Raw genomic sequence first — 22,598 nt, 5'->3', positions numbered from 1 at the left:
TCGTGAAGTGTCCACCGCTTGGCTCTGCTTGCAGGCCGACTCAGCCGCCTGAAGATGGGTCAGCAGGCGTGTAAGCCCCTCCCTAGGATAATGCGGAAGGCGGGAGACCCAATGAACGTCTTCAGTGCGTCTGCAGATTGCAGTTTCCTACATTTTCTTCTACTTGGAGATCTCCAATACCGGAAGCTCGGCCGCAGCATAGTTGAGCTTGCAGCACGATAAGCAGTCGACGTGGAGGACGAACATTGCAATAGGCCTTTTTTGCTGTCATTCCACGTGTGTCTTCTGCATATTGCTTCGGTGGCTGGCAGACTGCGTCTTCTGCATGCATTTCGTTTGTGTGGCCCATTCCATTTCAGACCTGCCATCAGTTCACCAAGAAATTATATACCCCACGCACAAACGCACTCTCAACTTTTCCGTCTGCAGATGCTGGCAGTCGAGTGAGTTCGGCAAATACCTTTTTTTCTGGAGCTGCATTTTGTTGTGCTTCCTCCACGGGCCCCTGTCAGCTCAGCTGAATTCAGCCATTCACGTGGTTCTTCAGTAGTCCGAGTTGTGTTTTTTCTCTTTGTGATCTCGTTGCTATCAGCCAAATTTCCCATATGCGACAACTCGCACAAGGTGCTGCAGAAGCAAGGGTGCAACTGTGGTGAGGCAATTCTCCTCTGTCACTGCGTGCCGCGCTGGCGTATTCTTTTGCTTATTCTTGCATCTGCATTCTGCCTATGGTTTTAAAACCTTCTGAGCAATAACGGGGGAGCAGCAGCAGTTATCACTTCAAATTCCAGCTTCCCGACCACGATGCAGAAGGTGGGGGGTTGTTTGCCTGCCGTGCACTGCAGGCCCAGCCATGCTAGAAGTGCGCCACGCGCCCAGTGTTACGGAGCCTCGAGAGTTCAGAAGTACTTCTGAAAGTAGCAAAGACAAGTTGTCAACGGGCTCCTTATTTGGCGGTGCAGCATCTGTGGCTGCTGCTGTTGCAGGTTAGCTAGTGGTTGGTTGCTCGAGCGAGCATTTATAGATGCCTTTTTCTCACAGATAGTGTATGTGTGCTTCTCTGAATCGGCTTTTTGTCGCTCATTATTATCTGTTGTATGACCGGAGTTGATGCTTTCAGAGACTGCACATGTATTACTGCCTCGTGTCTGCCCTGAGAGCTCGTGTTCTTGAGTGCGTGGAATGCATTCCTTTCTGCCAGTGTAGAGCACGATGTTTTCGCGTGACATGCGTGCGCGTACTTAGCCCACAGCGCAGACATACAAGCACATGCATTTGATTTTTCTTCGTTTGGTCAGCTGCTTGCCTCCACCAGATGTAACTCTCTCCGAAGTACTTGGCGCTAAGCATGTTTGCCGTCGCAAATTGCGCATATAATCGTACCCACCTTTCGGCTGCGTGCTACTCTTCTTGACACATCAGGCAACAAAAATTCGGTAATGAATAAGCCAATGAGCCACCTTTTCTGTGTGTGCAGCTGGAGGCCACGCATTAGGATACTTCTGACGTTGAAATGAGCACGGGTAATTTAACAAGAACAGTGTGGGAGCTGAACGCCTTGGCAGAATTACTCCCTGAACTCCCTGAATTCAAGCATCAGTCTCTCTGGTTTTAGTCAGTGCTTAAAGTAGTTCATTTTCACCTAAATGAACACCTGGATCTTGAACACCAGCACTGTTTGCGGATTTGAGGCTTGCAGTGCTGGACTGCATGCCCTTATTGAAGTCCGGCGTTTTAATGTTCATTCGGACCTTGCATGCAGTATATCTTGTCTTACATGAGTCGACCGAATCGAGAGCGCATGTAGCGCTCAACGCTGACTTTCGTGAGATTCGTGCCGGGGCATGCTGGTGGTTCTTCGCATGTGCGCATTATTTGCGGTGTCACCCGGAAGCTGCGTACGGTCAAGTCCGAGTCAGTTTATCTCCTGTTCTCTGTTCCTCCTACGACGAAGTCGAGCGTAGTGAGGTGAATGGGACACAGCAGACTCCCCGTCTCCGAACCGCTTAGAAAGCGCCATTTTTAATGTGTTGCATGCAACAACGTGCAGTCCGTAGCATTCATCGCTGCTGATTATTTTGAAACGGAGCATTCCTCTTCAAACCGACCAACGCTGAGAGGAAGTCATCTTTACATGGAAGGGGGGGCGAAAGGAGCTACCTAACACAGCGAAAGAAAAACTTCAGGAACTCACCGGAGATCGAAGCCCTTGAAAACACACCTCACACTGCCAAGGACTACACGTGCACCCAGAAAACTGCTCCTTAGCTGGCGGGCAGCGTTGGCGTTTTGCCTGTAGCTGCCTTTTGGAGGGGCAGTGCTCATCTGAGATGCCTTCGGCATCTATGGGGGAGATGTGTTCGATTCCTCTGCAATACTGGACACATCAGGAATTAGCCATGGGCTGATTGCACAAGTGGTGCGTAATGCTTTGGGAGCTGCAGTATCTAGCATGCTTGGCCTTAGTTCCCATATCTCCTCCTCCCTTTTGTAGAGGCCAACGCCAGAACTTTGACCTGTACGCGGCACCTTCGGAGAGGGAGCTACTTCATGCGAAGGCACCTCGCCGTTACAGCTTCCAAACACTGTTTGCACAGTTTGAAGAGGCTGGACTTTACTCACATGATGCTGCCCCGTTTTTCAGGACTAGCTCGCTAAAGTTTCTAAATGCGCAGAGCATGCCCATTTTGTTGTCACAGCGAAGCATACAATCCATGCTTGTGCTGTTGTCTTCGGCGGTGGTTGACGACACAGAGGATTGGCTCCTACCGTATTCAGTGTGCTATCTGTTCAATTTGTTTATCCTTGTGAGTTTCCACGGGAAAGCCAAGAATTCTTTGCCCATGAGTTCAGAAACAGGCGATGGATGCCCAAGGCTGCTCCAGCGCAACGCACAGAAACGCATTATGTGCTCGTCTGTTCCACCTTCCTACAAGTTCCAAGTTGCTCATCAGAATCACAGCATAATTAGCGTGTAGTTGATGTAATCAACAAGAAACACCAAAACAACAGCAGAGACAAGCACAGTTGTGCATTTCCATGTGTACGGTGGAAGGGCCTGGTTACAGGGGCGATAATGAACAAGACAAGAGAATTAGTCATGTCTCAAGCTCCGCATACCATCAGGCTACTGAAAACCGCATCTGCAAAACGTATGCGCGTTGTTGTCCATGAGAGAGAGAGTCATTCAGCCCCGTTTCACAAGAGGCCCCCCGTAGCCGCCTGAGCGGAGATGCACTCGATAGTTGGGTTTCCCAGTAGCGTGACTTATTTGGAAAGCTATAATTCATAATTTCGAATGAGTATGTGTGCATAACAATGGCCTTGCTCTGGCTAGCCCACCTTAGAGCCCCACTTCGTGGGGTCTCTTCCGGGGGCGTCAGGTTCGAAGGGGCATCCAGGCCGATTTGTTCATTTCACCGGTTAGCTCATCAAACGGGTTGCATCACTGCTGGCCAGATTCGAGGTTACGCGAATATGACTGATGGATGGGGGTTCAAGAAGGTTCAGTACACGAAGTACCGCATCACGAAGCCGTGGACTACAGACACACAGTTCGACGATCTGCTCCTTTCCGAACCCTCAAGGTCGGTCAGATATGCTTTTTGTGTGCGTTGGCTTCAAATGCGTGTGGTACTGGAGTCAATGGCCAGTGGGTGTTGTGTACATTCTGCTCTGGCGGCTCTCTTGGAGTTTCCGTACTCTTGGTGTTGTCAAGCCAACCATGCTTGCCGCACAAACAACATTACGCTTTACTCACGTATATTTTGTAAGGACTCATTGTGCTCAGTAGAGACGTTCTTTATTGGACTGCCGTAGGGACACCCTTGCCAAGTTCACCAAAGAAGCTCCGCTCTTTCTCCGGTTTTTAAAGCTCATTACAGACGTGGAGAACAGGCCTCGTGCGTTCATTGAATTTGCAAAGAGGTATATCACACAAGGGCATCTGCTCATTGCTGCATAATTGAACATATTTACAGGGAATTAGTTTATCCTCTCCATTTAACATTCTTTGCAGTTTGTCCCTGCATACTTTGAATCATAAATATCTTGTCAGCATTACGCAGGCGTATTCCGTATCAGTCATGTGAAATAAATGATGATCACGTGCAATTGCGCGCCTAGCTTTCCTTGAGGTTGAGGCTGTGTGGCACAGATGCGAGAACGGTCTCGTAGTGGAGAAGGACGTTTTCATAACAAAAGAAGAACTTATGAAATGTATCTGGGAGAACGGGTACTCACAGAACGAAATGAACGCATTTGAATTTGCATTTCCAGCTGATTACAAATTCCATTATCCCGGTGAGGTCCTCTTGCCAGTCAGCCGGCGGAAAGTTTTACTCAAGGCAGAAGCTGAGGCGTAGTTTTTCTCAGCATCGGAGTCCCACTTACTGTTTGTACTGTTTGTGCTGATGCAGAGCTGGCGGTGTTGTTTGACTTGCCGGAAGAGGACTGTTACAAGTACTGCATTCGTCAGAGGGCAAAGACACCCGAGAAGCTCGTGGAAATCAAATATGAGAAACCAAAGAACCTTGTGAGCCCCATCACACAGCAGACACTTTCACCTCTCACGCGTTGTTAAGTTGAATCATAATTGAATGCATACAATTAGTGTGAAGGTTTGAGATGCGCTTGAGCAGCTGTCAAGCTACGGACTTTGCTTCCTCGGCGTCTGGTATGGCTTCTCGAACCAAGTGCTGAGCAATGCATGGTTCTATTCCAAGACTTTTCCTTTCGGCGCAGTGTTTTATATGCTGGCGTCTTACTTCTAGTGAGCACCGCCAAGGCATTAGACGGACTGATGCATCACCGGCAGCCACACGTGAAAGCAAATAAGCACTAGAGACTACTAAGAAGTCACGTCGTCGTTACGTGATTGTAATTGCAGCCGGAACATACGTGAGTACTTGTGGAAGGAAGAAAAGACGATGATCGAGGGCGCAAAGGACCGAAAAAGCGCCGGTGAGGAACTGGTGCACAGGCAGTTGAAGAAATATGCAAATGATGCTCGTTGCCTTGAGTACGTTTCTTCGTTTAAAGATGAAGTTCAGCAGCAGCTAGCTGATTACCATGTAGCTCTGTTAGAGCAAATGAGGCAAAGAATGATGGAGCGAATTACAAGCAAGCTCAATGCGATTCAGCAAGCAGAGAAGGCAATCCAGGGCTCCCTTCAAGAGGTCATCGTGCGAGAGCTTGCTGAATCTTTCCAAAGGAAATTCGCAACCGACGCGAAGCTGCAGGATTTAGCGCTGAAAGCTGCAATTGAGGGCATCGCCGGGGAGTCTCCTTCTTGCGTACGTCAAAAGGGCAATCCGAAAAAATGTTTCAAGTGCTAACGAGCTAGCAGTTTTAAATACCTGCTCCATCGCTATGGAAAGTTTGTTTGTTGCACGTTGTATGATGTATTCGCAAATCGACACGTACGCAGTTAGACAGGTATTCGAGCAGTTTGTTTATTGCACTTTGTATGATATATTGGCACGCGTAAGCAGTTAGACAGGTATCCGAGTACGCATGGATGGATGGACCTCGACACTAAAGCTTATCTGTGTGTGTGTATGTGTGCGTTGTATGCGAAAAGGATATACCTGAGTATTGCAATGTGCGTGCATGCAGTAATGCATACCTCAGCGTGTTTGTGTGCGTTCGTAGTAGTAGGCAGTAAATGAATGGGTATTGGTGTGCATGTTTATATATCTGTTCTGGTGCGCAAAAGTATTTTATGCATGCATGTATTTTATACGTGGGGATTCATCTGTGTAGGTATGTTTCTTTACTTTCGTTCCGTTGCATGTTTGCGTGCGAATGCATGCATGCTTCGTATTTGTGCATGTATGGATTCCCCTGGACACTGAAGCTTATCTGTGTGTGCGTATGCTTGTGTGTACGTGTGGATAGGTGAACGTATTCATTTTCGTGTATGTGCGCGCATATACTAACGTTTAATATGCCTTTGCACTTGTGTGCATCTGCGGGTACACCTAGGTTACATAATACGGTGGTGAAGACAAACGCACATGCGCTATGCGTACTTGCTCACTGTGTGCGCGTGTGCGTATGCTTGAATACCTGTGTGGGTATTTAGCTGTGCGCGCACTGAGGTGTCATGCGCTTATTTTCAGGATCCTGTAGGGGCTCACTTCATTGAGTCTTTGAAGGAACTTGAAAATGCTGATATTGCAAATTCGAAGTCAACGGGCGGTGGATCTGTTGTCGAAAGAGTTTCTGCGGTATTTCAACGTCGTGAACAGGAATTTCTTCAGTTGTTTACCGTCAGGTAAAGCGTACATGACAGACGCGGTCGTGCATTGGCGTGCTCAGCAGCTGCAGAATAGTCTTTGTCAAAATTGACCAAAATGGAGCGTGTTCGTGTTGGGTGCTTCTGAGTGCAGCCCGGAAGAAGCCAACGAGGTGAAGCAGCTCGTTGGGAAGTGCAAGTCTGGCGATGAATATGACTTTTCCAAGCTGTCGGAAAAGGACGCGGCGAGGTTGGACGCCCTTCAGCTGAACATCCTCGATCGGTGAGCTGTCTAGCTGAATGTCTGTGCAGAATTTGGGGCAACATATATAGCTTTTCTCGAGATTATCCATTCCCCTCTGTTGTCTCCTCAGCGTTGGATACGCGACCGTCTTGGAGGACGACGTCAAACCTCTCAAAGCAATTGGTCCCTCTGGTGAAGCCCTTGTTGAACACGTTAACAATCAGGTGAGCACTGACCAAATGCGCAGTTTACTTGAACGAGGCTAGAGGATGGGGGAGTGATACGGGAAACTTGTGTCTTTCTCTAGCGTCTCGGTTTTCCTTGAGAATAGCAGAAATTTGCACTTAACACACGGGTATTCCTTCAATGCTCCGCATGACTGACTACTGAAAATTTCGTTGAAAGATGACTTGGAGAACGTGACTGGCATTCATGAGGGAGTTGCGGGTGACCTATATTATGTACTTACATGAAACTCGCTATTTTGACAGGTGGGCAAGAGGCTTCCGCCCATGCTGGCTTGCAGAAATCCCAAGGAAGGTGAACGCCTTTTGTGGTGTGACTTCAGCTAGCAATGGCGAAGGAGAAGATTCGAAATGCTAGGTTAACATCATTTGCGAGGTCATTCGCATAATGTTAAGCTGTGCGTTAGGCCTTGCACGCATATGGCCAGCGCATGGCTGCGACTTCGCCGCTTTCGAGCAGGCTGAAGTAGTATATGTGACCACATTTCGTATTTAATTACTTTGTATTACGACTGAGCGTCCGTTCACCGTGCGCATCGTAACCAGTGGATGCTCAAGTTGGGGCAGCCTCTTTCTCGAGCTCCGGCGGGGAATTGATTTCGCAATCACTCCTTTGTTACGTTCCACAGCAAATGGAAACACTAGTTTAGTATTTAGGGAGTATCTGCATTGCACTATGACTGAAGATCTCGAAAGTGGCGTTAATTTTAGTAGCAAGATTAGTGAGCGGGCTGTCTGCAACGAATTCAGCTTGCAACAGGCTGCGGTGTCTTGACACCGTCCTCGGACGTCTGAGCTGAACACCCAAGACCGGCACTTCACAAAGAAACGCGAATCGGAACATTTGTTGCCGATTTAGCCAGAGGCAAATTTGCATCCAGAAGAACTCACCTCTCAGGCAGCTAATAGAAATGAGAGGAACTGCCGTGCGGACCGCCTTTGGCGGCCTCGAGGAGGTTCAAGCCGTGAGTAGCATAGAGCTTTTCTTCTGCACAATTGAGTTTAATATGTGGATTCCAGGCTGCAGGCACAGGGTAGGATAAACGAGTCCCCTTTTACGTGGAACAGCTGCCCATTTTGTTGGTTGCACGACCCTCAGGGAAACCAGTGATGGGTTGCTTCCGCATTTGGCGGATTCGCATTTCTGGAAGAGGCTTTCTTTCACTCAATTCGTCATGTAAGCTGAATTATATTGTCAATGCACACACGTACGCGTTCCTCCAACAAGATACCACTCAGATATCTTGTCGGTTTCTCGGAGGGGCTCACACATCTCGCCGCCCTTGCTATATACTACATGCTCAAGGATGATCTAGGTAAATAAGCTCTGGAATGAAAACGCACTCGATGGAGTCAAGGAAATTCTGGTTCAGGTTTGAGTCCTGCGGAAGTCTCAGCTTTGTTCATTGCCCCCGCCCTTCCTTGGGTCTTCAAGTAAGTTCGCGCGCATATCTAGCTTTTGATCCCATACAAACAATTGTCCTACACAGGCCAATTTTCGCATTCATTTCGGATTCATATCCTCTCTACGGCTCCCGGAGAAAGCCTTACATGATCGCCTTCAGTTTGTTGGAAGGACTGGGCTTCATCATGTTGGGAACATTCCCCACACACGTTCGTATACTAATCTATTCGAACATTTTCGGAACGAAGCACCATTGCGTTGTTTTCAGGTCTTGACGGCTTTGATTTCCCTCTTTACAATATCCGTAAGCGCTCAACGTAAAACATGACCTGAGTGCATTGCCCAAACTTGGCTCTCCAGATTTCCGCAGCTTTCTGCTCAGCGGTGGCTGAAGCACTAGTTGTCGAGACTACTGCCGGACGATCAATGGACCAAGTAAGTTCTTCCACTGAGGGAGTCCTTAGCGGCATTTTTGAGCACTTCGCTTCTTCAGAGCGCAGAAAACGTGTCTGATTTCATAACTGCCAAAGCAGTTGGAAGTCTCATTGTTGCCTACCTGTCGGGCTACTTGCTCGAGAAGACTTCCAAGCAAAGTAAGATAAGTACAAAACTCTATTTGTGAATAGTTACAATATTCCGTCGCTCTTCAGGCATTTTTCTGGCCACTTCAATATTCCCACTCTTCATTGCGTTTATCACCTTCTTCATGACTGATGAGGGCGGAGCACCTTCATACGATATAAAAACACAGCTGCGAATGCTCATGGAATTCCTTAAGCAATGTAAGTAGGGCGTGACTACGATTAAACGTCTAAAGCGTCCCATCGCCGCTCAGCCGTCATCTGGGGACCCGCACTCTACATTTTCGCGTACATGGCTGGGCCCGACTATGATGATGCCCTATTCTTCTATTTCACCAACAAGCTCGGCTTTTCTCCCACCTTCATGGGAACCCTAAGGTTAGTTTGTGGCACGATGGTCGCGTAAACAATTTGGGCCATACTTTGGATTTCCAGATTCACCTACGGTATCGCTGCTCTGGTTGGAGTTGTGATGTACCGCACTTTCTTCAAGAGCACCGGCTTCCGCAAAACCCTGCTCGCGACGATCTTAGTAGCTGTGCCTATTTACCTTTCACCAAGTAGGCAAATATTTGACAGGCTCTCTTCTAATGTACGACTCATCTGTCTTGCAGTCATTCTTACTACTGGATTCAACAGAACCCTTGGCATTAGCAATAAGGCGTTCGTCTTGAGTGGAGGCTTCCTTATTGAGGCCGTAAGTTGGATGCGTGAACCCAAACCAGGCATATATTCCAATATTCTTTCTGGCAGACTGCTGAAATTCAACTGCTTCCACTCCTGGTTCTGACAGCCTCTATCTGCCCCCCCGGTACTAGCGATCACCGCAGCTGCCCTCAAACATGCGTCATAATTGATTTCTAACAGGTCTTGAGGGCAGTGTCTATGCCATGATGATGTCTGTTAGGAACTCGGGAGCAATGGTTTCCCGCGGGATCAGTGCAATCCTAACCTACATGGCAGGAATTACTTCCAGCAATTTCACTCATCTGACTGGATACATCATGCTTTGCGGGGCAAGCTTGTAAGTAACTGCCAATCGTGCATAAGAACAACACATTTCACCGCTTCGGAAATTTATACAGACTCATCCCGCTCATTTTCTTGGAATATGTGTAAGTTTTTACCAACCACTATACGAAAGCAAAACGAAACCTGAATTTGTAATGTATCTCAGGCCCGACGGTATGAGCATTAATATGGAAGCTTTACACACGACACTCTTCCAAGGTCGTTTTCACAGATGCCGAGGTGCAAAGGGTGAAGCAGTATCACGACTCGCTGTACGAGAAGATTCGCCAGCAGACCGCTTGAGACAACTAGCATTTGTCTTGCATGGTCTGGATTGTGCGTCTTCACACACAACTATCATTGTTACAATTCTATTGAAATCCGCTTTCGATGGCGTTGAGCATTCTTGTATCCCTGTTGTCTGTCTTGCGAACCTGATTTTACACGCAGCGGCAAAGTGTAGCAAGTGCAAGTCCCCATCGAACCGTAGTAGTACAACGATACTAGATCGACAAGGTTTTATTCTTACGCACCTTGTAGATGCGGACAACCCAGTTTTCTGAGGTGTAGACCTCCTGGAAATGCTTCAACTGAATATCCGTCGTGTTCACTTTTGTCTTCCTGGCAAAGTCGAAGCCCTTAGTGGCTTTGCCGAAGTGCTGATAGCTGAGCTTATAGAGCAGGCTTCTTGTCAAAGCATCTGGAGCATCTCGTCCCACGGTAAACTGAGCACATGACATTTCCTGGGCTAGTTATCCTGGTGCGTTGAATGGCCCCGACTAGTCGTTGCTGCGGTTACGCATATACGTCCTTCCATTTACCTGTCCTCTGGGACCAAGGAAAGCAGACTGTTGAAGATTAGGGTACACGCCAGATGCTATGCGAATCATCCAAATAAGCTTGTTGAGATCATCGCTTGCAAATCGCGCCATGCCACCGAATACTACCTACGCACCACCAAGCATTCTGCATTCGTAGGACTGTTTGTCAATCGGCTTTGCAATCAAAGCCTTACTAGGGCATTCGCTTACAAAAACATAATCCACATCCAAGTCCTGAGCGATTGCAAAAGCTTCGGGCTCATCTGAAGCAAATGCCTGAGAAATGCGCATAGGCGAATGGAATTTCACTATACACTGAGAGTTCTAAAGTGGCCATTCAGCAGGCGGGGAGAAAAACCCCACCAGATGTACCGAGGAAACTTAAGGAAACTTGCAGTCTTTCCTTAGCACATCTACTTCAGGATTCGACAAAATGTAGCTCATCTTCGACACCATCTCCGCGAATTAGTGCTTAATTGAGCATACCAGTCCAACTGTTGCAATGTGGGTGCTGTTCCAGGTATTGTTGTCCACAAAAACTGTTCGGTTCCCGACTTCAGAAACTTGATATCCATAATCCCACCTGCATCCGAACACCTTTTAGTGCTGGTTTCATAAGCTAGTACCAAGGGAAAAGGGTAAATCTAGAAGACAGGACCACGGACAGCCAAGCAACTGTGCAAACACCACCATAGATAAATTCGGAAGTGGCCTGTGACAAACGTTTCGGGGTCTCTTAGCCACAACAGACCAGGCCATAATCCGCGCCTTCGGGTGGGTATTTTGACGAAGCCAGTTGTAGGCTTCACGGAAATCATCAGGTTTAGGCGTGTTCGTGCGGCCGATGGGGCCTCCTGTGATGCAGAATTCCTCGACGCATGTCATTAAATGATACCCTTTCTGAATCGTTAGAAATGCTTCGAATCTAGAGCTGCGTGCAGTTCTAGGACTTGATGTTCTGGGCAGTGCAAGAGTGCCAATGTACTGCAGCTGATCCCCCCCCACCCCCCGCCCCTCCCCTGGCACTCCGATCGGACGAACCCATGAAAATGTTCCTGTTGGAAAAGATGGTAGACGACATCCACGTGCAGTGGACGACATACTGAGCCGCGCGCGCAACACAAAAGTCGAGCGAACAGCACTGTAAGTAGTTCCACATACGCAAGCACAATAAATTGCTTCTACGGATGTAAATCCTTACCATAACACAAAGCCAAAAGAATGCCAGTAGCACGGGGAAAGCAACAGTAAAGGGAAGCGTAAAGCCACCCAACTTTGCGGTCTTGATGCTAGCCTGCCAAACGCAAGAAATGCAGTTCTTCAAAGAATCATTAGTGCCATCACAGCCTATGCAGAGTTCGCGGTAAGCGCCTTCATTCATCAAGAAGGCTCACCGACGTCTGCGGCGGGCATTTGTCTTTCGAACGAACCCTAGGTAAGTGGGAAACAATTCCAGTTACGATCACAGCTGCTCCAATCCCAGCGAGCATTGATGCGGCGGGGGAGAGAACAAGCATCAACCTAATCATGACAGCTGCAAACACCGTAGGCACCCTTTGCAACGCAACTGCTTGAGTCGCTCGTCCGCGCACTCAGAGTCACACAGCTTTACTGTGTTATTATCATGAACGCACATCGAAAGGAACATACATGGGAGTGCCCAGTGAGGACCGGACTTCCATCCTTTGAAAGTAAGCTAGCACGCTAGGGCGTCTTCTCACCTGAAAAGTAGCATGCTAGGACACCATACAGGCCAATGAAAAACAGGCCATCTCCTCGTCGAAGAGATATTATTAATCCTAGGGGAGCAACGAATATTACCATGTGGAGGTCAAGAAAGTACGTTGACCAAGTCGTCGGCTGGTGCTCTGATACAGAAGCTACAATAGGAATATGCTTGCTCGCGTAAGTTGGGTCCAGCAGTGTTAGAGACCTCGGTGACCAAGCAGTTTTACCCTGTGACGAGCAAAAGCACAAGTGGAAGGCACCACTCTTGCAGGGACCCCCTGTGCAAAAAGGAAGGTCTCCACCGTCAGTGTCAGAGGAAGGGCGTGCATCCACCAAGCGCCTTACCGTAAGAGCTAGAATCGCGATAACGACAAACACTAGAGCCCCCGCTAACCCGAAGACCCATATTTGAAGATGATTCACGGATGCCTTCGGAAGTAACGCTGAAATGCAATGAACTATCGCAAATGCAGTGACAAGCACGAATACTCCGTGGCTTGCCATGTGCTCTGAGCTCCAAAGTGGGGTAAGATTCAAGAAGGGAACATTCACACATAATGCAGTGATGATAACGTAGAATACAACATATGCCAGCTGGTGCCTAGGGGTCATTAACCCAAGCACGCAAAGGGCGACCATGTGAACAGCTATTGCATTGATCAAGAACACATAACCGCCCCAAGCTGTAACCATGTATGCAGACGGTATAGCTGCTAGCAGAGCTGAGAGCATTGTTCCCCTCTTGACCGCTCGGGTCCACATGTAGAATCCCAACAGCATTGCAAATATTGCGATGCACTCGTTGTCATAGGACCCCACTAATGAAGTCTTAACGTAGGCAGGCGAGATTCCAACGAACAGGGAGGAGAACAGTCCCGCAGTTCGAGATCCACTGGCGTGCTTGGCGAAGCAGTGAACCACAAAGGCTGTCAAGCAAGAAAACGCTGGTGGGAGATAGATAGATACATCAGATATGCTGACTAAAAAGCCAAAAAAGCTGAGGACCTTATGGATGAAGTAGGAGGTTGTCATCAACCCTGGGAACAGAGTCTGTCCAACTGGGCGGCCAAGCGGATACCAACTCGCTGCGCCGCACGCCACGCAGCGCTCAAACTCATTTGTGTGCTGTCTAGTCGACCAGGACCGCTTTAGCACGAGAAATTACGACCTGTTTGTGCTGTTCGAATCGTTGGTGCACTCGCAAAGGGCGGGACAGGGACGAACTCACCATCATCATACCAGTTCCAGAACTCGCGGAAGCCTTCACTGGCAAGGTACTTGGTTGTGCGGTGATTGAAATACGGGTCGAAGTCGTAGATGGTTGCTTCACCGCGGATAGTTGGGAATAGGCGCATAGACAGACAAAGGAACATAATCAGTGCAAGGCATACGGCCTCAATGAGTTTACCCCATCTATTTCCAGCCTCCAGGACCTATGTGTAAGCAATCACAAGGCCTACACACTGGCATGAAAGGCTCAACAGCGAAACAGTGCCACGCCTATCTGACCACCGAGAAAAGCGACCACACCGCTACAACACTTCTGCAATTAAATAAGTCGAGGCAAAAACTAGGATTCAACAAATTTCTATTCTATCTAATGGCGCGTTCATACACACATGTGCCTACTTTACATGCCGTGGAGCTCAAGAAGAGGCGGCGAAGGACAGTTTCAAGAGACAAACTCGTCTCTGGAGCAATAGCAGCGGCTTTCGTTACATTCGAGCCTTCCGATTCAACTGTCATCTTCGGCAGTGGCATTTAGTTCTCGGTGCAGCGTTCCTTATGTCCAAGGCGTACACGTATTGGGGGGTTCTTGCTGCTCCATAAAATGGGCCAGGCGAGGCTCCAACTCGTTCAGTCAACGAAGCTGTTCTCCTCTACAGAGTCACAAAATCTCTTCTTCGGCATAATGCATGAGTTCTCTGGCGTTTTCCCCTTCTAAGCGAAGCTGCGCGAGCCCTTGCCAACCTTAGTCTGTAGACGGGTGGGTTTTACGTGCTGGCGAGCTGCGTCAGATCCAAAGGCGAAGACCTAAGGAATATTCGTTCCAATTGTTGCACTTGCTGTTTATATGTGCACACTTTTCATTTTGTCTTCCAGCTCGATGCGCTTGGTAGCCACAGAACCTTCCCACTGGGGGGAGCAAGACATGTCGGCGCAGCACAAAACCATGCTCTGCTTTACTTTGTCCTTCCTTCAAAGGGCAGAATTCACAGAAGCAACATGAAGAATTTAGAGAGTTTGTTGATTATTGATATTATCGTTGTTTGAAGTCATTGCATGCTACATGGCAAGCGGAAAGCCTGGCTGGTACCAGTTCAAGCAGGGCCCCGGCGGGCCCCGCGGAATCGAACGCGCGATACTGATAAAGCAAGGGCCATCTCCTGGGAGAAAAATACGCCTCTTAACAACATTATTGCAAAGTTAATGGCTGTACGCGTTCTGCCTCGCATAGCTTCATTCTTGCGAGCTGTGAGGGAGGACTCGCGTGTCCTATCACGGCCCACTGAGTTGCAAGGGGATCGTTGCCTATTGTTGTACAACACCAGGCAGTGTTTCCTTCCTAATGTTTCCTCTTTCCCCTCCGTCATGCAGCCCTCCCCCAATACCGCTTATTTGCGTGTGCGCGCCCAGAAGCCTACACGCCTTGCTCTGGCAAACGTTTGAATGCGAGCGAGTTAGCTCACGCAGCAGGCGGCAGCGCTTGAGTTATGTATTCTGCGATACAAATGAGGTAAGTCTGATGCATAGCTATCGAGACTTTTTCGAGGACAGAGATGTACGGGAAGTGCAGGTAAAGTAGTTACGTGCGTGGCTAGTAGCCAAGCAGCTAAAGTGCACACAGGAGGTTTTTGGTTGAAAAGAGCCTGTAATACTGCGCCGCTCCAATGAGCATGTAATTTCTTTGCTTAGGCTTGTCAAACCCCACCGCAGGATGGGGTTTGCGACGACACTACCAAATCCGGCACGGCAGAGCCGTCCATTCCAGTGTCTGGCACCACACCCCGGCTAGACTCTACCAGCCCACTCCCCAGTCGGGACCAGTGCTCTCAGCCTGTGGGCGATCAGTCAGAAGGTGGCTCAATGAGCAGTGACAAGTGCGTCCCCGCAAGAGTTTTATTTCCAGCGGAGGCTCCAGGCGCAAAGCGGGAGAAGGGCTCCCAACGTAAGAAGATAATATCAGTAGGCCAGCTTTTGAACAAAGTAAGTCACCTTGCTCATCTTTTAGGAGACACCGAAGGGACGTGCTTGGTATTATTTTATGCCTTAAATATCCCTCGCTGTCCATTGCGTGCGTAATGGCGTCCGCAGGGATTTCTCAAGCATGCATGGATGCAGCGGATGCGTACGGAGAGGCCTTCTTGTCTCATTTTGTCTTTCGATTGGAGGAGGGTTTATGAGACCAAAGACTTCTGTTGTGGTTGCTGCGCTGCTTCTGTTACACCTTCCCTGGATGTTTCCAGTCATTCACCTTGTTCGGCATCCCGACCGTGCTGTACTCGCGATGGCTGCGCGCGCCGAATGGAAACTCAACAAGAAGATTTTTCAAGCCCAGCACATCTGGCGCCGCCTCATACACCTGCTCATGAAGACAATATGAGGCCAGCTTTGCCGAATGCCTCAGGTTCAGAGTCACCCTGTTCAGTCCCCGCGACGACGGGTTCGAGGACACCTGGTAGCTGCAGCGAGGCCCGCGCCGGCTCCCGAGGAAGCGCAGTTGCAGTTGCTGAGGCAGAAGCAATGGCTACCATTGAGTTTTTCAGGGAGAGGCTCCAGAGGCGCATTGTTGTTCCCAAGATTGTGAGTACAACGTTGTTCACACCGCATTTCTTTTTCGCTTGAACGGACTGGAGACTAGAGGGTCGCGCCGCCGATAGCCCTGCCTTCTGGATTTTGGCAGGCGACTGGGGGGCCAGTCAACTGTGTTGGTCTTTTCTTTTTCAGATAGTTTTCGTCATTCTGCCGACAGGAATGGAAGATCCGCAGTCAGCCGTTGGCTTTTTGAAGAAACTCAATCCAGCAGACATTGCTGCAATCTTCATAACGTGCGGCGTGGATGACTTGAAGGCTAAACTGGAAAAGCTGGAACAGGTGATAAATCAGTATTTGCTTTTCGAGCCGTACTGCGGCCTCGTCCTTGAAAATAAGCCCTTGGGTCTATTTCCTTTAGCCCTCAGATTTTCTGGAAACGGGCAGCTTGTCCTGCGGGTGTTGCTGTTGGCCCAGGTTTCCTTCGATTGCAGCGTGGAATATTACGAAACTGAAGCTCGGCGGTATAAAAAGCAGACGCAAGTGACTTTTAAAGGGGATCGTTCACAAACAAGCGCATTCCATGTGTACCAGGTTTGTGTCTGCCTGAAACTGTTTCTGTTAATTGTTGCTTTTCGAGCCTGTGCATCTTAGTCGCGGTTTTAGGTCGATGGCTGCATGTGAAAGCTGCTGAGCGCGATCCCTGTGCGTGGAACCCAATGCTGGTGTGAACAGACCAGGTGTCTAATAAAGGCTGGATACATGCTGGAATTTGCACAACAACCTCACGCCGCTATGAAGAGTTATATCACTGCTTGGCAGTTCCTAACCAGCTACTCACAAATGGCCCCTGCCCTTGAACGGATGACGGTTTGCAATTTAATAAGCGTGCGCATGTACCCGATGTACTTTAAAGCAAAAGAGCCGTCTAAGGCAGCCCATCACGCCCGCGAGCACCGCGCAGTTCTACGGGAAAATATTCCAGAGTCACCGCTACAGGGCTACTTGCTTCCGCTGTGGCTAGCCCAGCTGCATCAGCTGCTTGCCCAGTTGTGCGAAGATGCCATGCGGACGAGCCCTCCGTCGCTCGACACCCGTGACGTGTGGCAGCTAGCCGGCTTTCACTATCAAGCTGCTGCTAGGTACCTCCAGCACGTCAGAGCCTGGATCAGGACGGCAAAGGAAGTTCACCCTCCACCGTCCATGAAAGGTGGACTCGGGGTTCCATCTGAGTGGATTGGGCAGCCAGATACCCTCCAGGTGCGCGAACTTCGTCCTGCTTCCACGTAGCATCATTTCTAGGGTTTTGGCTTGCTGAAAGGAGCAAACATTGGTGTGTAACTGCCCCATTTGCATACCTTATGATGCTTCGATGCCTGTGGGCATGCCGTATTTGCACAGCATGGAACGGGCGCCTTCGCAACCTCAAACTCGCAAGACCCTGAAGCGGCTGCTGCTGCAGCGCAAGAAGAAGTATTCCTTCGATTTATATTCTTCTTCAATGAGGCGCAAGTGCTCACGCATGCGACACACTTGCTGTCCAAGGCTCATATTGCCTATAAGGTTGGTTCTGCGCGTGCAATCCAACAATGCAAATGCACTGTTGCACGTATTCTCACTGAAGAGAACCCGTAAAACGAACGCCTGCTCAATTTTAACAACGAGTTGCGGAATTGGTACTGTGCCTTTTGCAGCTCGTTGGGGGATACCGTAGTTGTCCTATTTTGGCATGCGAGCTCGCCGACGCCATGTTTGACGGCCACCGGATGATGACGGCACGTCAGCTGTACTTCACCCTGGCTACGGCCTTTGCATCGTATAAGTACGGCCGCCATAAAACGTGGCATCTTGAAGCAGTGTCTGCACCGTTCAACACTGCGGAGCCTGTAGCCCTGCAGCAGGCTGTTGATGTTGAATGCCGCGAACACCCTAAAAATGAGAAGGGCGCTTCCATGCCAGCAGCAATAGACGGAGACTCTGGAAATCCTGAGCTTTTTTTAGCGGCTCAGACGACTGCGCCTGCAAGGCAACCCGAAACTTTCAGCCAATCTGTCGCTGATGAGCCGCATCTGCCTGCTGGCAGTCGCCTGCGTCTTTCTGGGGCTGGGAATTGCACAGGGTGAGCAAGGCTGCATGTGCATCACCCATCGAGTGCGTTTATCGTTTGGTGTACGTGGGTGTGTTTGCTTGTTTTTGTGTATTTTCTTCTGTTGCTGTGTATGTGTATAGGTGTGGTCTGTATATCTATTTACTTATGTATATCTATCTGTATCCATCTACTAATTTATCTATATATGCATATTATCTGTGTTTACTATTGCTCTTGTTAATACATACCTATGTATATTTGCATGTTTGTATCTACCTATCTATCTATATGCATATATATGCATATATATGTGTATGTATGTAAATTTATATTTCCACAAGGATGGTGCACACAGTGAGCACGCCAGTACTTCATAGTCTCTTCTAGCCTATCAGCTCTCCAAGCGGATTGTGGTTTATGCTGCAGGTGGTGGCCTTTGTATCGGTACGTGCTGGCGAGACTTACTCTGTGTGTTTCTCTCTTACTGTCAATCGAGCCGCCGGCCTTTTTGCATAAGATTGCGCGGGTTGACTCGCGGTTCAGCTCGGCAGTTGAAGATTCCGTTCGGTCTCTGCCTGGTTCTGTGGACGTGCAACAGCCTGCAATGGCAGCTTGTTCAGCGGATTCTTTTGTTGCATCTGCGGCGACAACTACTGGAGGGGTTCAATCAGATGCTGAGAACTGCCATATAGCCCTAAAGGCATCATTCGAGATTCTGAACATTCTTGCCTTGCGGGAAGATATCGAGGATCCTGATGCCTCAAAGAGAAAGCAAATGTACGGATATGTAGAAATGCTCCTGCCTTTGTTGAGACGCTTCGAGCAGCCTTGTGGCGCCAGCCAATGGATATTCCATTTGGATCTGCACGCGGTAGTGGTGTGGACAGACTTCGCCTCTGAGTTGCATCGTGAGCAAATGGTTTCAGACACTGGCTTGTTTGTGAGGCAGAGGGTTTCCGTGCCTCAGGCAGGCTCTGAAAGTGCTTCCGTGTGGGAAGGTGTGAAAATTGGCAGAGTATGTTTCCAGCACCGGCTGGGGTTTGACATCTGTGTCTGGAACTTCTCGGAGCTTGTAACGAGCACCGGGAAGAAGGCAAAGTGTCTCCTGGCTACCTCGAAAGACTGTCCGCAAGTAACTGCCGTAGAGGAAGGCGGCCGTGCATTTCCAGCGGAATGTGCGTCTGTCACACTGCCTCATGGAGAGCTCTGCTACTGTGACTTGTATCTGGCCCCCCAGGAGCTTAGAGATGTCAGCGGCTCAACTGTACGCCGCCTGCACCTGTCCTGGGCTTTATGTCCGTCGGTTTGCTTCCAGCTGGCTACTTTATGCTGCTTAGAGTGGGAGGTGTCCCGCCTTCCTGGCAAAGCATTTCCTGCATTTAGCTTTTCAGAGCCCCGGGCGGTTCCTGACGGCTGTTGGCCTTCTCCGATTCGCCGGGCTATTCGTTTTCACAAGCTATGCATTCCTCCGGCACCCCTTTATGATGTTGAACGCCCCGGACTAGCTGAGCCGTTTTTGCCTTCTGTGTGCTTATCAAAAGTACGTCAGTACAAACCTCTGTTGCTCATTACAATGTGCTGGTTACTATCTACGCGGACACTGCAGCACCGTTCTGCGGGACTTGTGAGGAGCAGCTTCTGCCCAGTTCTTAGTCGACTCAGTCACCATCTTGTGTGTTTTCTGTGTCCACCGGCCAGGATTCCTTCCAGCTCGATACGATTGAAGACTACCCGTCAAAGTGCATCTGTGTTGGTGAGCTTGCTCCATACACAGTGCGGCTAACTATTAAGCAGGATTGGAGTGAATGCAAATTTAGTATTGGTGTGCAGTGTACGGCGCAAGAATCTGGGGGTGAGAATGACCGGACAGTTGACACCTCCATCCTTTTGGAGGATGAATTTGAGTCTTATCTGATGGAATTGGATGAAAGAAAAGAGCTTGGTGGTGATGCATGTCAATCTAGAAATGCGGTGGAGCAAATGCAAACAAACGGAAGCATAGACTTGCCTACCTACCCGAGACTCTTGCGAGTCCCTACTAATGGATCGCCCTGCTTGCCATTTACAGTAGGGAGAGATGGCCCAGGGCTGGAATGTACAAGTACGTACTCCATATTAATTGTGTTTCACGTTGCAGACGCTCCATGGCGCGATGGGCCTGCTACAGAATGGTAGTACCGGCTCACTCAGCTTCTACCTGTTATGTACGCTGTCACCCTAAGGAGGCCATGCCGAGTTATTGCGACTGTGTTGTATGCAGAAGAAAGGGAGGCGACTGGTGGGCGGGAACGCGTGGGTTCTCCGTGGGTATTTGACCCTCGGGACTACCGCGACAAGCTTTCTATTGCTGAGTGGGGAGCGCTTGTAGGGGAGGAAGGGCAGGACACTGATCGTGACGAGCTCACTGCGCCCGAAGCCTTTAAGATTATTTGTATCCCCATGTTCATCCGTCTGCGTCGCTCGGGGAGTTTCGATATTCGTGTTACTGTTGATATTAACCTTGATGACATTATTCAAAGGTTGACAACCACCAGTGCTGTGGACTGCCAACGTTGTTTGAACTTATCCTCGGGCTTGATATCCCTCCCTTCAACAGGTGCTGGCGGGCCTTCTGAAGCTCGCCGGGTGAACGTCGCGAATGTTTCCGACATTGCTCTTCAACTAACAGACGTAAAGTTCTGTGGTTTTGAGGGTCAGGACTTCTCCTCCGGCACTTCAGGTAGGGCTTCATTCGCCTACACACTTACTGGACGTTAATAATTATTCCCATGGTACAGAGGGGTCCTATTTGGCTGCTGCCAACGTAAATTGATGTTTGGCCCATGTTTCTGTATTCAGCGTGCTAGAGCTCACGAACATGTGTGTCTGCACCGCCTTAGCAGTAGTGTAATGCCGTGTGCGTCCTCGGCTGTCATGCATACTCTGCAGAGAAGTCTTTAGGCCGTCAACTGTCCTTCATCACTCCAGAGCTTCCGTGTACTCTGCTTCCGGGCGAATCTTGGTCAGGGATTTCGAAGACCTTTACTTCATCAGAACAGGCCGCAGTACGTAATACCATCCTTGAATGTCTTCTCGTCGTGCGCGCCACATTATGTTGTGGTAGAAAAGAGGGCTAATTGCTTTGCTCATTGTAGATGTGTGAGGCTCAGGTCCTTTTGAAGTACACCCGAACTGCTAACTACCTGCCATTCCCGTTCTGTTGCGCTGACCCCGGCATAAAAGAGAACATGACTATTGTACGTTTCTTGGATGATCCACCACAGCGACTGCATAGTGTTCTTATTGGACAGAATATTTTAGCTTCGCGTGCATTTGACGGTTCTATCGATGAAGTTGCTGTTCAGTACTGACGGTCTGTTCGGCGCTGCTTACTGCTGTGTGTAACCTACAGACACGCCTTCCAGCAATAGTAAAGCCGTTGTGGGTGCGCTGCCTGCATATTAACCTGGCTCATCCAGTTACCTCTGCGGTTGGTGTCCCGTTCGCGTTTTCGGCAGCTCTTGAAAATCTGAGCCGAGAGGCCATGGTGAGCCCCAGCTCCATTGGCTGACTTTCCTTAGATTCGCTTAGGCGCATTAAAAGTGACACATTTAGAAGGAACGTTCATGAGTGTGGCTGCGCAGGAACTGGTTGTACGTCTGCTGTACCCTCGTGCGGAAAGCCTGACCGTGGAGGACTCAGCAGACTGCAGTTCAGTGGCAATTCCGTCTGATTGTCCATTTATGATTGGTGGGCAAATTAAGACGCAGGTCATCATCCTTCCTCTTAGCACAAAGTCTCTTCATTGGACTCTTGTTCCCTCCAGGTGAGCCCTAGCTTCCGCATTCCTGTATTATGTTGAGGCGATCGCGGTTGCCACCGGAAATCCTATCGGATTTCCGGTGGGTCAGCGTCTTATGCGTGTGGGCGCACTTATGAACTCAGGCCAGGATCGTTCAGGCTACCAACTGTTCTGGTTGAGGGTACATCGAAGTCAGTAAACTCAGGATTGCAGAAGGGAACGCCGTTCACAACTGGTTCAGGCAGTCTCAACCCCACTAATTGGGAATGTGCTTCCAACCCGGCTCACGTCCTTGTCTTCTCAAGATAACGTGCTTGCTGAGTTGTAGTTTGGTATTTAAAAATGATTCACGGTTGCGAGCAGGATATCTTTATTTGCTAGCTTCCGCAGTGTCGCTGGCTTAGCGACGAGCCCCCCCTGCAAGTTTTGTGTACTTTGGGCACCCCGAAATTTGCAGTAAGCTACCAAACCCCAAAGCAACTGCCTTGGCCTGCATGTAGAATATTTACCCAACTGCATGATCCCTCCTATGCTTCGCAGCTATCTGTGTATTTCTATTAGTGCCGGGGCGCGTCATACATTGGCGGCTGCTCTGCTCCAGTTGGACACTCATGCAGCAAAATCTAGTATAAGGCGTTCTAATATTTCCCTGCCAAATAACCAGCGGCACCTTGCACTTGAAGTTGTTGACTAACCGATGAT

The 22,598-nt window shown here is 49.3% G+C and overlaps 4 protein-coding genes across 4 annotated transcripts; 3 read left to right on the top strand and 1 right to left on the bottom strand.

Annotated features, from left to right (window-relative positions):
• Positions 1-54: 54 nt before the first annotated feature.
• On the top strand, positions 55-1,506 carry EAH_00010100 (Chromosome II, complete genome, related; the record flags this gene model as incomplete). The annotated part of the gene is made up of 5 exons (XM_013395194.1): positions 55-124; positions 360-443; positions 593-652; positions 846-986; positions 1,478-1,506. 5 exons carry the CDS (start codon positions 55-57, stop codon positions 1,504-1,506), a joined length of 384 nt encoding a protein of 127 aa, XP_013250648.1.
• A 1,971-nt stretch (positions 1,507-3,477) lies between these two features.
• EAH_00010090 (hypothetical protein, conserved) lies at positions 3,478-9,741 on the top strand (the record flags this gene model as incomplete). Its single annotated transcript, XM_013395193.1, has 23 exons — positions 3,478-3,587; positions 3,820-3,927; positions 4,157-4,302; positions 4,419-4,534; positions 4,917-5,294; positions 5,899-5,918; positions 6,086-6,277; positions 6,393-6,521; positions 6,613-6,706; positions 7,051-7,103; positions 7,827-7,904; positions 7,967-8,043; positions 8,101-8,161; positions 8,218-8,341; positions 8,401-8,436; positions 8,493-8,567; positions 8,626-8,725; positions 8,783-8,914; positions 8,968-9,091; positions 9,149-9,273; positions 9,328-9,410; positions 9,467-9,524; positions 9,581-9,741. 23 exons carry the CDS (start codon positions 3,478-3,480, stop codon positions 9,739-9,741), a joined length of 2,580 nt encoding a protein of 859 aa, XP_013250647.1.
• A 354-nt stretch (positions 9,742-10,095) lies between these two features.
• On the bottom strand, positions 10,096-14,019 carry EAH_00010080 (oligosaccharyl transferase STT3, putative; the record flags this gene model as incomplete). The annotated part of the gene is made up of 11 exons (XM_013395192.1): positions 10,096-10,158; positions 10,258-10,424; positions 10,680-10,821; positions 11,032-11,128; positions 11,297-11,445; positions 11,747-11,839; positions 11,976-12,079; positions 12,267-12,501; positions 12,619-13,358; positions 13,502-13,706; positions 13,903-14,019. 11 exons carry the CDS (start codon positions 14,017-14,019, stop codon positions 10,096-10,098), a joined length of 2,112 nt encoding a protein of 703 aa, XP_013250646.1.
• Positions 14,020-14,703: 684 nt separating this feature from the next.
• EAH_00010070 (hypothetical protein, conserved) lies at positions 14,704-22,205 on the top strand (the record flags this gene model as incomplete). The annotated part of the gene is made up of 15 exons (XM_013395191.1): positions 14,704-14,937; positions 15,190-15,480; positions 15,616-16,077; positions 16,222-16,550; positions 16,767-17,286; positions 17,428-17,589; positions 17,721-18,145; positions 18,542-19,655; positions 19,814-20,216; positions 20,376-20,834; positions 21,044-21,159; positions 21,265-21,351; positions 21,507-21,641; positions 21,739-21,920; positions 22,040-22,205. The coding sequence occupies 15 exons, from the start codon at positions 14,704-14,706 to the stop codon at positions 22,203-22,205; spliced, it is 5,085 nt and encodes a 1,694-aa protein (XP_013250645.1).
• Positions 22,206-22,598: the final 393 nt, after the last annotated feature.

The sequence above is a fragment of the Eimeria acervulina genome, genomic scaffold (genome assembly GCF_000499425.1).
Source record: "Eimeria acervulina Houghton genomic scaffold, Eah_scaff51, whole genome shotgun sequence".
NCBI classification, from domain to species: Eukaryota; Apicomplexa; class Conoidasida; order Eucoccidiorida; family Eimeriidae; genus Eimeria; species Eimeria acervulina.
Note: the sequence above shows the minus strand (reverse complement) of the source record. Positions and strands in the feature narration are given on the sequence as shown.